Raw genomic sequence first — 12,029 nt, 5'->3', positions numbered from 1 at the left:
CCTCTTCCAGGCTTCCGCAACCAAAATGCCTGGAATTATTAGCATAAACGTTAGCATACTGCTACTGTTGTATAATGATTCGAAGGCCATGCAATACATAGCTTCAAAAATAAAAAAAAAATACTGTAGAGTCCAGCATATTTTTAAGAAGCATACATCAGAAGGAATTCTCGACACCAGAATCAGGTATGAAATAAATAAATGTACTACTGAGCAACAAACCATGAATCTCAGGATGATAAACCTCTGAGGTCAATCATTAATCAGCTCAGTGAAGCTTACTGAACATATCAAGAACTAGAGTTAATACTGTAAGTGCTTTTATATGCACACATCAGAAAGCAGAGAAAGCTATTTATAGTAAGACATGAAAGTGACATTCACGTTTATAGTACATGCACTATGTTAGCGGTGTGCTATTAAATCCCTGTATACATTAAATCCCTGTATACAGCTTTGTCCTCATCTTTCTGTTCTTTATCCAATCATTTCCATGCACTCTTGACAAACCTGTAAGAACGCCATTAATGCATTTACATGGCTACATAAGTCGGACTATTCGAAAGAAACCTATGGTATGTGTGTTACAACTTTTTCTTTTGTTTACAGAATGTTTCAGAATGATTTTATGTAAAAACCATAGAAAAAGGCATTTTCTTAAGTATGTGTAAACAGGGTCAATCAATATTCTGAGCTGGTCTAAGCGGATTTGTGGCAGCCAAAAACGCTCAAGATATTGAAACAGTGAAAAAATAATAGGATGAACCAGAAAACACTGAGATTGGTCAGTTGAAGACTTAAAGAAAGTCTTTTAGATAGATGAAAACAAATATGGTTTAAAAATGTGTTATGGTCTGGGGTTGACCTCTGAATATCACCAATCAAACTACTCTTTCTGCAAAGCTGAAAGGAAATAGGTAGCCAAGCACACTGGAAAACTCATGGTGTTCATGTAAAAGAAAATGTCATTTTAAAAAGCCTAAAAACAGATCTAAATGTAGTGCTATTCATTTTCACATTTCACTTTAATCATGACAGTCGTAATGGTTTTACTTTAATTGTGCAGGGGTGGGTTTTTTTTTGCCACTATATCTTTAATTTGTGGCCATTTATGTTTGTTTTAGTGACATTTTTGCCCCAAGCTCCCATTAATTTCTGACTCAGTTTCAGACTGATCACCTATCAGAATGTAAAGTTAAAGGGAAATTTCACCCAAAAATAAAAAAGTCTGTCATCATTTACTTACACTCAGGTCATTCCAAGCCTATTAGAATTTCATTCATCTTTGAAACACAAATAAAGATACTTTTAATGAAACCTGAGAGATTTCTGTCCCTCCACTTTTTAAACCGCACTGGTCCTCACACGTCAAGAAAGCATGTTTGATCCACCATATTTAATGTGCTCTATTTATGTGCCTTGATCAATGTTTATATGTGAATAAAAGCATTAATCAAATCTGTTCATCATATAAAGTGATTTGTCTCTTCCAAAGACTTGGATTAAACGCTTGATTCATATGGATTACAATGTCTTTATGAATTTGTTGAATGTCAAAGTTTTGGTAGAATGAAATCTCTTAGGTTTCAATGAAAAATATCTTCATTTGTGTTTTGAAGATGAACGAAAGTGTTATGAGTTTGTTATGACAGAATTATAATTTGGGGTGAAACACCCCTTTAAAAAACAAAGAGCTAACTTCTAACACAGTGTCTACACAGGAAAACGTGACATAAGACAATAGAACCATTATAATCAGTGATGCTGTCTACAACGGGCTCAGACAGCACAACACAATGTGACAAAAGACAATAAACCCATTAAGGGTGCTCCAATTGATGGGACATGATCAGCCGATAATAGCTTTGTATAATTTGATATGTGGTCTCTATAAAGGCCGATCAGATGAGCCGATCAGATGACGCTAAACTCGTGAGATAATTTTTCTATGCACAGCTAAAATTGCTTCACTACATTCACTGGTCAGGCAGTTCTACCAGGTGTTCTACCAGGCAGTTCTACCAGGTGTAAAAGGACAATAAATTTGCAACGTCTTTGCGGAGAGCGGAGACACTACAATGACAGCAACCCTACAGCAATAACAGCAAGAACCTAGGGATGTGATATTTTAGTGCATTTCTTTCCTCCCAGCGGTGCTCTTTCGTTCTTCCTTGAATACCCAAACTTAACATCCAAATCAGATAAATCAGTGATTGCAGTAAAATACAGTCTACTTTCTGAGAGCGTGCTCCGAGACGGAGTGAAACATGGACAAGCATAGTGAACTTTGAGCTTCAGGTTCACACCTAAACGGATAAAAACATACAGAAATGTGTCAAAATGCCCAGCTTCATGAGTATTCGCTTTAACACCGTAGGTTGTCTTTAAGTGAACATCAACAGTTGGGAAATAAGTCCTACAGTATGTAGTCAACCAAAATGCCAATTACCACCACGTGTAACGCCACCGCGAGGCCACAGCGTTAAATGCAATCTAGTGACAAGTGACACGAAATCACTACCAGGTGGCGCAAAGGGACGGTTTGCAACATTGCGTAAGGCTGCTGTGACTTTTTACTTTTAAATGAGGATAAAATAATGAAATAAAATTAAGACAATGCAGCCTCAGTAAAGAAGTTAATAATATGAACGCGCTTTGGTCCATAATTCAGAACAAATACATTGTTGTTTTTCTTCCATTGCTTTATCATTTATCCGTTGGTTATCATTGTCAGTCATCTCAATTTCATGAGTGATTCACAAAACCAAACCCTTGACCAATCTGCTGTTCCTTAAGCATCAAGAACAGTAAAACAAAGACTGTCAGCTAACACCAGTTAAGAGCAAATATTTACAATGTTGTTATCATTAAGTATCAATTAAAAATAAACATGTTTTTTATTTTTATTATTTATTTCACATGAATGCTACTGTATATCAGTGGCGTGCGGTCTAAGATGCAAATGCTCTGCATACCCAAGCTATTCGTGGACTCGGCAATTAGTAATATTAATACCATAAATTACTATTAAATCCCTTGTTTGAGGCCCTGATAAAATGTTGGTAATATGTATGTAACTGTCCGTAATTTATTTATTTGACAAATGACTGTAATTTTCTTTAAATCTGCCAGTTACAGAGACTTCCGGGTAAGCTGATCTACAGCAGCTTTTGCGCCTTCGCGTTTTGTTATGGAACGTCATCATTGTCCTGCGTTCTCATTGGTTTGCTGGCCTATGGGGATTTCATGGGCAGGATAAGCTGTGAGCGGATCGCTCGCCCAAGAGGAAAAATGAGCTGTTGCTGCCAGATCTCGATCACCGAAAATCACATTGTATTTGATACAAAACTAACTAGACTAAATTAAATGGAGAAAAAAAATCATAACTAAAACTATTTTCAAATTGATGCCATGGTGTTTCTTATTTGTCGTGTCTGATGTAGATCTGTGTCGTAAACTGATATGTTTAAAGGTGAAGTATGATGTTTCTGTGACACTGGCGGCACCTAGCGGACTTACAAAAATACAGCATATTTTGCAAACATACCTTTCGCATGTCGCGCCTCCGTCGACTCAAACATCACAAAAGCTCTTTGCTTGTGAAGGCTCGTCTCAACAGGTAAATGTAGGTTATTCTCAATAAAAGGTCCAACATATTAGAAATACTTTTCACTGTGTGTCATGAGTAAGCAACTGAGTAAACTAACACTGTCTAGAGAGAACACGAGTGTCTCGCTTATTAGCTATAAACCCATTCAACGTAACTGCATGTGCATCGGCCACTTTTTGTACATGACACACCACCCAGCATAACCGGTTAAAAAAGTCACCACTCACCACTGCTAAGCTGTTCCTAATCACCTCTAAGAGAGGGAATGGAATATGTTCCACATGTTGCTTGCCAATATATAGAGTTGTCAATTCATGATACTTTTTCATCATCTCTTTTTTATTTATTTATTTATTTATTTTTTTAAACTTAACCGTCTGGTGTTGTTCGGTATCCAGCAAGTCAGCCCTCTTACCAGTCACTCTCCCACACAAACTCATCCTCATCCTTCCTAGTAAATGACTGTTACAGAAATCAGTAAGATTTTCCTTTTAAAAGTTGAGAACAAAAAAACAAAAATGACAGCACTGTCAGATTCCATGAGGGCAAAAAGAGACGCAGTAAGTACACAAACTCAGTCTCTGATTTTACTCACTCAATCATATTCTCACCTCATTGTATGACCCTGTATTGAGAGGAATTATATTTCACATTGGAAATTACTTTCCATAGTGTAACGTTTTGCAGTCCATTTTCCTTTGAACATTTCACAGCTTGTGGTTAGCAAGTATTTTTTTCCCATTAATATAATGGGTTTCTTGATGTTATTAAGAAGAATAATTGTCTATTAAGAAAACAATTAACAAAAGATGCAAGGTTCTAAAACCATGTTTAGCACAATTGTAAAAATAAGTTCACAAATGAATCAGTAACTAATAAAGAGCAACTAACAACATCTAACAGCACTACAAACTGCCTGCTTAGGAACATGGACCTATCTAGTCGCAAAAAATAAACATTTACCTTCAATAAGAATAGGACTACATAGAACTGTCTGAAAAAGGCGGATATTCAATAAATTTATCCTGCATAAACTGCAAAACGTATAAATGACATGCAAGGACTGGCAAATGAAAATTATAAAAAAGAACCAAAGTTGTAGACAAGCAAGAATAAGCCTTTCAAGAATGAAACTGACAAGTTATGTGTGCATACCATTCTCCTAGCGCTTCCAGACATCTCATGCGACCCAGAATTAGCTCCGGATCATCTTTGTTCATGTCAATCTTTTTATCGTAGGCGACCAGAGCATCTTCCCACTCATGAAGTTTCTCGTACCAGGTGGCCTGAATCTCCTGTAGTGGAAGACAAAACATAAAAGGGTGAATGATGGAAATAATTAAAATGAGTTCAGAGCACACATCATATCATTCCTAAAGGGAGCAGTCAGAAAAATCAGGAACTAAAATTTCTTTTAGAGGGGAGGGGGATGAAAGTGCTTGCTCAAGAACACAAATGACAGTTTTTCACAATTGCTAAGACACTAAATGCCATTCTCTGAACCAAATTCTCAAAGGCCTAAACCCTTTTGTCAAATAAATCACTCTTTCTGCAAAACCTTAAATAAGTTCAGGGAGTTAGGCCCTGTTTACACCTGGTATTAAGATGCTTTGGTTGATCGGATCACAAATGGACGATGCTAAATACAGGTGTAAACAGGGTCTAAAACGTTTTGAGCTTGTCCACTTTCAACCACTTCCAGATGTTGTAGAAAACATATTCGACCGGATTGCTTTCGTAGTGTATATGCTCATGTGGTCGAATGTGTTCGAACAGCCACAAAAGACCACCTACTCTCTGCCTAGTGAACTAACGCATAAACATTTAGAGAAGCGCGCTAGCCAGATGGGATTTAAGGGGACCTATTATACAAAATTCACTTTTACATGGTGTTTGAACATAAATGCGTGTCGGCAGTGTGTATACACAAACACCTTATAATGATAAAAATCCACCCACTCCTTTTTTTAAAGGGATAGTTCACCCAAAAATGAAAATTTGATGTTTATCTGCTTACCCCCAGGGCATCCAAGATGTAGGTGACTTTGTTTCTTCAGTAGAACACAAATGATGATTTTTAACTCCAACCGTTGCGGTCTGTCAGTCGTATAATGCTTGTCAATGGTAACTCCATCTATAAGAGTCAAAAAAACATGCACAGACAAATCCAAATTAAACCCTGCGGCTCATGACGACACATTGATGTCCTAAGACATGAAACGATCGGTTTGTGCGAGAAACCGAACAGTATTTATATCATTTTTTTTACCTCTAATACACCACTATGTCCAACTGCCTTGCACATCCGGTTGGTGAGGTCTGAAAACGCGTTCTGATGACGATAGTGATGTCTCGTGCTTATACTTCAATGAGTGCGAGACATCACTTCCGTTGTCAGAGCGCGTTCAGACCTCACCAACCGGATGCGCAAGGCAGTTGGACATAGTGGTGTTTTAGAGGTAAAAAAATGATATAAATACTGTTCGGTTTCTCGCACAAACCGATTGTTTCATGTCTTAGGACATCAATGTGTCGTCACGAGCCGCAGGGTTTAATTTGGATTTGTCTGTGCATGTTTTTTTGACTCTTATAGATGGAGTTACCATTGACAAGCATTATATGACTGACAGACCGCAATGGTTGGAGTTAAAAATCATCATTTGTGTTCTACTGAAGAAACAAAGTCACCTACATCTTGGATGCCCTGGGGGTAAGCAGATAAACATCAAATTTTCATTTTTGGGTGAACTATCCCTTTAATCCCCACAAAACCTCAACAGTCACAGAACAAGCCATTTTCATTTTCTGTACAATGTGATGTCACATTGTATAGGCCCCGCTCATGACTGCTGACGGACTCTGCCGTATTAGCATAGTTTCCGCCCTGAGAGAGTTGTACACTATCTGCAATTGTATCTATGCCATTGTATCTAGCAGCTGTAGCGACAAGTATGTCTGATAAGCAATTGAGGTGTTTTATTGTTTTACAGCCGAGTATGGACAGCTTCAACTGTTGTTCCAACATTTAATGGAAGGGAATAGCAACTGTTAATTTTAAAATTGGCAGCGAGCCCACTGTGAGGATCTGCCAGAGTAATGGATGGCTTAGCAATGTTTGAAATGACACTTCACCAGGTCATATTTTATAAATGAAGGAAAATTAGTTTTTTAAAGCAGGCTGTTTTGATGAATGAGTGTGTAAATTCTAATTGCTCATATACAGTGGGGATCGAAAGTTTGGGCACCCCAGGTAAAAATTTGTATTGATGTGCATAAAGGAGCCAAGAAAAGATGGAAAAATCTCCAAAAGGCATTAAATTACAGATTAGACATTCTTATAATATGTCAAAAAAAAGTTAGATTTTATTTCCATCATTTACACTTTCAAAATAACAGAAAACAAAAAAATGGCGTCTGCAAAAGTTTGGGCACCCTGCAGAGTTAATACCTTGTACTGCCCCCTTTGGCAAGTATCACAGCTTGTAAACGCTTTTTGTAGCCAGCCAAGAGTCTTTCAATTCTTGTTTGAGGTATCTTCGCCCATTCTTCCTTACAAAAGTCTTCCAGTTCTTTGAGATTTCTGGGCTGTCTGTCACGCACTGCTCTTTTAAGGTCTATCCATAGATTTTCAATTATGTTGAGGTCAGGAGATTGTGAAGGCCATGGCAAAACCTTCAGTTTACGCCTCTTGATGTAATCCACTGTGGATTTTGAGGTGTGTTTAGGATCATTGTCCATTTGTAGAAGCCATCCTCTCTTTAACTTCAGCTTTTTCACAGATGGCATCAAGTTAGCGTCCAAAATTTGCTGAAATTTTATTGAATCAATTTTTCCTTCTACTCGTGAAATGTTCCCTGTGCCACTGGCTGCAATACAACCCCAAAGCATGATTGATCCACTCCCATGCTTAACAGTTGGACAGAGGTTCTTTTCATTAAATTCTGTGCCCTTTCTTCTCAAAACGTACCTTTGCTCATTCCGGCCAAAAAGTTCTATTTTAACCTCATCGGTCCACAGAACCTGTTTCCAAAATGCATCAGGCTTGTCTATATGTTCATTTGCAAACTTCAAACGCTGATTTTTGTGGTGAGGACGTAGAGGAGGTTTTCTTCTGATGACTCTTCCATGAAGACCATATTTGTACAAGTATCTCTTTATAGTGGAATAGTGTACCACAACTCCAGTGTCTGCCAGATCTTTCTGGAGGGATCGTGCAGTCAATCGTGGGTTTTGACTTGCTTTTCTCACAATCCTGCGAGCTGTTCTGTCTGATATTTTTCTTGGTATTCCAGATCTTGCTTTAACTTCCACTGTTCCTGATGACTGCCATTTCTTAATTACATTCCGAACAGAGGATATTGGCATCTGAAAACGCTTTGCTATCTTCTTATAGCCTTCTCCTGCTTTGTGAGCGTCAACTATTTTCAGTTTCAGTTTTCTAGACAACTGCTTAGAAGAACCCATGGTGCTGATTGTTGGGGCAAGGTCAGATGAGTCTGGGCATTTAAAACCTTTGAGATTGACATCACCTGGTCTTTCCAGACGATGATTGAGAACAATCCATGACACTGTCAGGTCTCAGCTTTCCAAAGGGGGCGGTTTCTGTTTTCTGTTATTTTGAAAGTGTAAATGATGGAAATAAAATCTAACTTTTTTTTGACATATTATAAGAATGTCTAATCTGTAATTTGACGCCTTTTGGAGATTTTTCCATCTTTTCTTGGCTTCTTTATGCACATTAATACAAATTTTTACCTGGGGTGCCCAAACTCTCGATCCCCACTGTAGCATAAGACAAAGTATCGGTATGTCATTTGGAACTAAGATTTGAAAGGCTACAACAGAAAAATATAAAGCAAATCAACACTCATAAGCCTGAATTCTGCTACAAGGGCCAGAAAATGACCAAAAACAGAGTGACTATAAGTAGAAAATGTGTATTTGTTTTAATATATTATACAAAAAACTAGCTCGAAATACTTAACTTGAACTAGTGTTCATGTTCTTAAAGACTAATTAAAGCTGCTAAATGTATAAAAAAAAACTGGAATCACCACCTCATTGTTTTTGAAAGAAACGGATCTGCTCACCAATGTAGTACTTTTCCAAAAAAAAAAAAAAAAAAAAAGTAGTCTAAACAGTCTAAACTGTAGTCTAAACAGTATTATTGTTTTTCCACAGCCAATACTCTAGTTTATACTCAAGAAAACTGTATGTAAAACCTATTAAGAAAAGCATGATCAGTTTAATGTGCTGATCTGGTACTCAAGAAACATGTCTTATTATTTAGCATATTTAAAAATGGTTTTGCTCCTAATATTATGCGGGCCAGACAAGTAATTTGGTGATGTCACTGTAAAAAAGACTAAGCATCTGCGCACATACACATTCAAACGCGCATACCTAATAGACTTAACAAGTAAATGAATGGCAAGAACACATTTAAAGTCTTCTGTTTTCAGTTAAAAAAAAAAAAAAAAAAGTGTCATTTAAGTGGCCCCTAAGTTAATAATTAATGATTTTTACAATGGAAGTGATTCAAACAAAAACTTAGTTTAGCTCGATAATAACTTTTTCCTAGATCTGCTGTAAAGCCAAAATAATCTCTGTCCATTAATTTTCCTATTATCACTGTGAAGCTGCTTTGAAACAATCTGTATTGTTAAAAGCGCTATACAAATGAAGATGACTTGACTTGACCTAAAGGGCACCTATTATGCCCCTTTTTACAAGATGTAAAATAAGTCTCGGATGTCCCCAGAGTGTGTATGTGAAGTTTTAGCTCAAAATACCCCACAGATAACTTTTACAGCATGTTAAAATTGCCACTTTTGGGGGGTGAGCAAAAACACGCCGTTTTTGTATGTCTCTCTTTAATTGCAAATGAGCTGCTGCTTCTGGCCCCCTTTCAAGAGGAGGGCAGAGCTTCAAGAGCTCATGCAACAAACAAACAGGACAATCTCAGGTCTAGTCTAGTCGACCACTGTGACCCATCCATATGTTAATTTGTTTAAAAATGCTTAAATTTATATCTTGACAAATATGACTAAAAATAATCAAAGAGGTCTGCAAAACATGCTGGAGCAATTAGGAATCACAGTGAAGTGTTAATAAAGAAAGTCTGTGGAGTTACGCAATAGATGTGGTAAATGTAGCAACATATCTTCCAAGACATGTTTCTGGACCGTCTGTCTGGACAGCAGGAGACACTTTGAGGAAAGGAACTGTGCATCATATGATGCATCAAAACTTCTTAAATAAATAAATTAATTAATTAATTAATAAAGGTTAGATACATGTGTACAAAGGCTTAGCTACTACCTTTCTTGACAGGCTTTGTGAAATTCACCCAAGGCCTCATCTTATGTAGTCAATGCATGAATAATAAACAGATTAGTTATGGTTTAAAGCTCTTACCAGTTCTCCAAAGTGTTTCATGGCATACTCCAGCACTCCTGATGCGGCCTCTGGCTGCTGGAGCTTATTATTGATGCTAAAAAAAAAAAAAAGAAAAAAAAAAAAAGCAATGTTTTAGTCCAGAAACACTCTAAATCTACTCTAATACTGCACATATGATACTGGATAGAAGTTTAGGTCAGCTGTAAACAACAATTAAACAATGAATGAAAAATGTTTATTTCGGTTGCACAACACATGAATGCATGATTCACTTACACAAAAATACAAACAGAATCAACCGAAAAGGTGTAGGCTGAAGCCATGGCTTATTACAGCTAAGCCATGGCTTATTACAACTGTCAGTATAAAGTCATACAATGTATGACTAACACTACAGTATGAAGTATAGACCAGGGGTATTCAATTAAAGTGGTCCGGTCTTTATATTTCCTTCCCAGCAAGTAAATATAAAGACTTTTGGAATAGTTCTAATAGTTCTAATTTCCATCTGGGCAAAAGTAGTGCTTTGTAAAAGAAAAAAAAAAAAATCTAAACAGTCAAAACAGTCATCAAAGCACTGAGTATATAGCTCCGTTGTTTTGATGCGCTGCTCATTTTAACCCCTTAAGCCCTGAGGGTATTTTCAGAGTGAAGACTTGTAACTCCAAAACTATAGCAAGGAGAGTCAAAAGGTTGGTATCGTTTGAAAAGAAACGTTTTAAATTTATTTAAAAAAAAAAAAAAAAAAAAAAAAAAACTTAATTAAATTTGGACATTCTCGTGCTGAGAAACTGCAAATAAACAGCAAAAAAAAAAAAAAAAAAAAAAGGGAAAAAAAAAGGGAAAATAGACATCTTTCTAAAAAAAAATGGAATATCTCATGAAGGAAATATGGTAGCAGTTCATTCTTTTTTGGTGATGTTTCTCTATATGTGAGCTGTGTCTGGATCAAATTCAAGAAATCAAAAGTTCTAGCTTTTGGAACAAAGGTAGGCATTTTTAATTTTTTTTTTTTTTTTTTTTCTGAGTGACATGCACAAAAATAATGACTCATAACTTCAAATCTCTAGCAAGGAGAGTCAAAAGGTTGGTATCGTTTGAAAGAAAACTTTTTATATTTTTAAATAAAAAAAATTAATTAATTAAATTTGCACATTCTCATGCTGAGAAACTGCTGATAATGTCAAAAAATAAAAGTTTGCTCAAGGGAAATTTTACATATATTTCATATTTGACATGCAATAACTCAGAGAGGAAATAAGGTAGGAGGACAATTCTTTTTTTGTGAGATGCGTTTTGAGCCACCATTCAGTCTGTATTTCACAGCAGCACGATGAGAAACGGCCTGGGGTGATCGGAAACAATCACAGAATACCTACGAGAGAGGTGGTGCCTTGTTTTAAATGTATTTTTTAATTAATTTATTTTTTTAATGTAACATTTTAATAATTAAATTAATGAATTATATTAATATATTTAATTAATTTTAATTTATCTTGCGGCCCCCCGGAGGATCATTGAGGACCCCTAGTGGGCTACGGCCCACAGGTTGGGAACCACTGCTCTAAGCTTTCAAATGACACCTATTTTGTGATTATCTAGGCAGGAGTTTTGAAAAATATGATTTTTTTTTTTTTTTTTTTATAGCTCTGTTTTAGAGTGATAACTCAGCACTCTTTAAGGGTTGAACAAAATGGTTTTTTGTGTTATTCCTGTCAGTGGTTGCTTAGTAATTTGATTATGAATTTTTTCACGGGGGGTGGTGTCCTGCCGGCGGGACGCTTCAGGCTTAAGGCGTTAAACTGTACAAATGGTAAAATAGTGCCACAGTTGTCAGTATCTATCGCGGTCCAGTTGGAACCCAGCCAGGGTACAGAACCGGACCGAGCTCCACTATTTGAGGATTTGCCTGGAATAGACCCATTCAAAGACCTTTTGGCATTAGTATAGTCTCAAATGTAACTCTGGAGTTCATCAATACCAGAAAATACCATTTTCTGAAAACAAGTAGGAAAGGGCA

At 36.6% G+C, this 12,029-nt stretch overlaps 1 protein-coding gene across 2 annotated transcripts in view; it reads right to left on the bottom strand.

Moving 5' to 3' along the window:
* mtor (mechanistic target of rapamycin kinase) overlaps nucleotides 1–12,029 on the bottom strand; it is a 272,554-nt gene that overhangs the window by 126,680 nt on the left and 133,845 nt on the right. For both annotated transcript variants that reach the window (XM_051903439.1, XM_051903440.1), the window contains 2 exons: nucleotides 10,028–10,103; nucleotides 4,766–4,905 (listed from right to left, as the gene is read on the bottom strand). In XM_051903439.1, coding sequence (XP_051759399.1) covers nucleotides 4,766–4,905; nucleotides 10,028–10,103 — 216 coding nt within the window. The remainder of the gene's footprint in view (nucleotides 1–4,765; nucleotides 4,906–10,027; nucleotides 10,104–12,029) is intronic.

Source organism: Ctenopharyngodon idella, chromosome 8 (genome assembly GCF_019924925.1).
Source record: "Ctenopharyngodon idella isolate HZGC_01 chromosome 8, HZGC01, whole genome shotgun sequence".
NCBI lineage: Eukaryota > Metazoa > Chordata > Actinopteri > Cypriniformes > Xenocyprididae > Ctenopharyngodon > Ctenopharyngodon idella.
The sequence above is the reverse complement of the archived record's forward strand: the minus strand, read 5'-3'. Positions and strand labels throughout refer to the sequence as shown.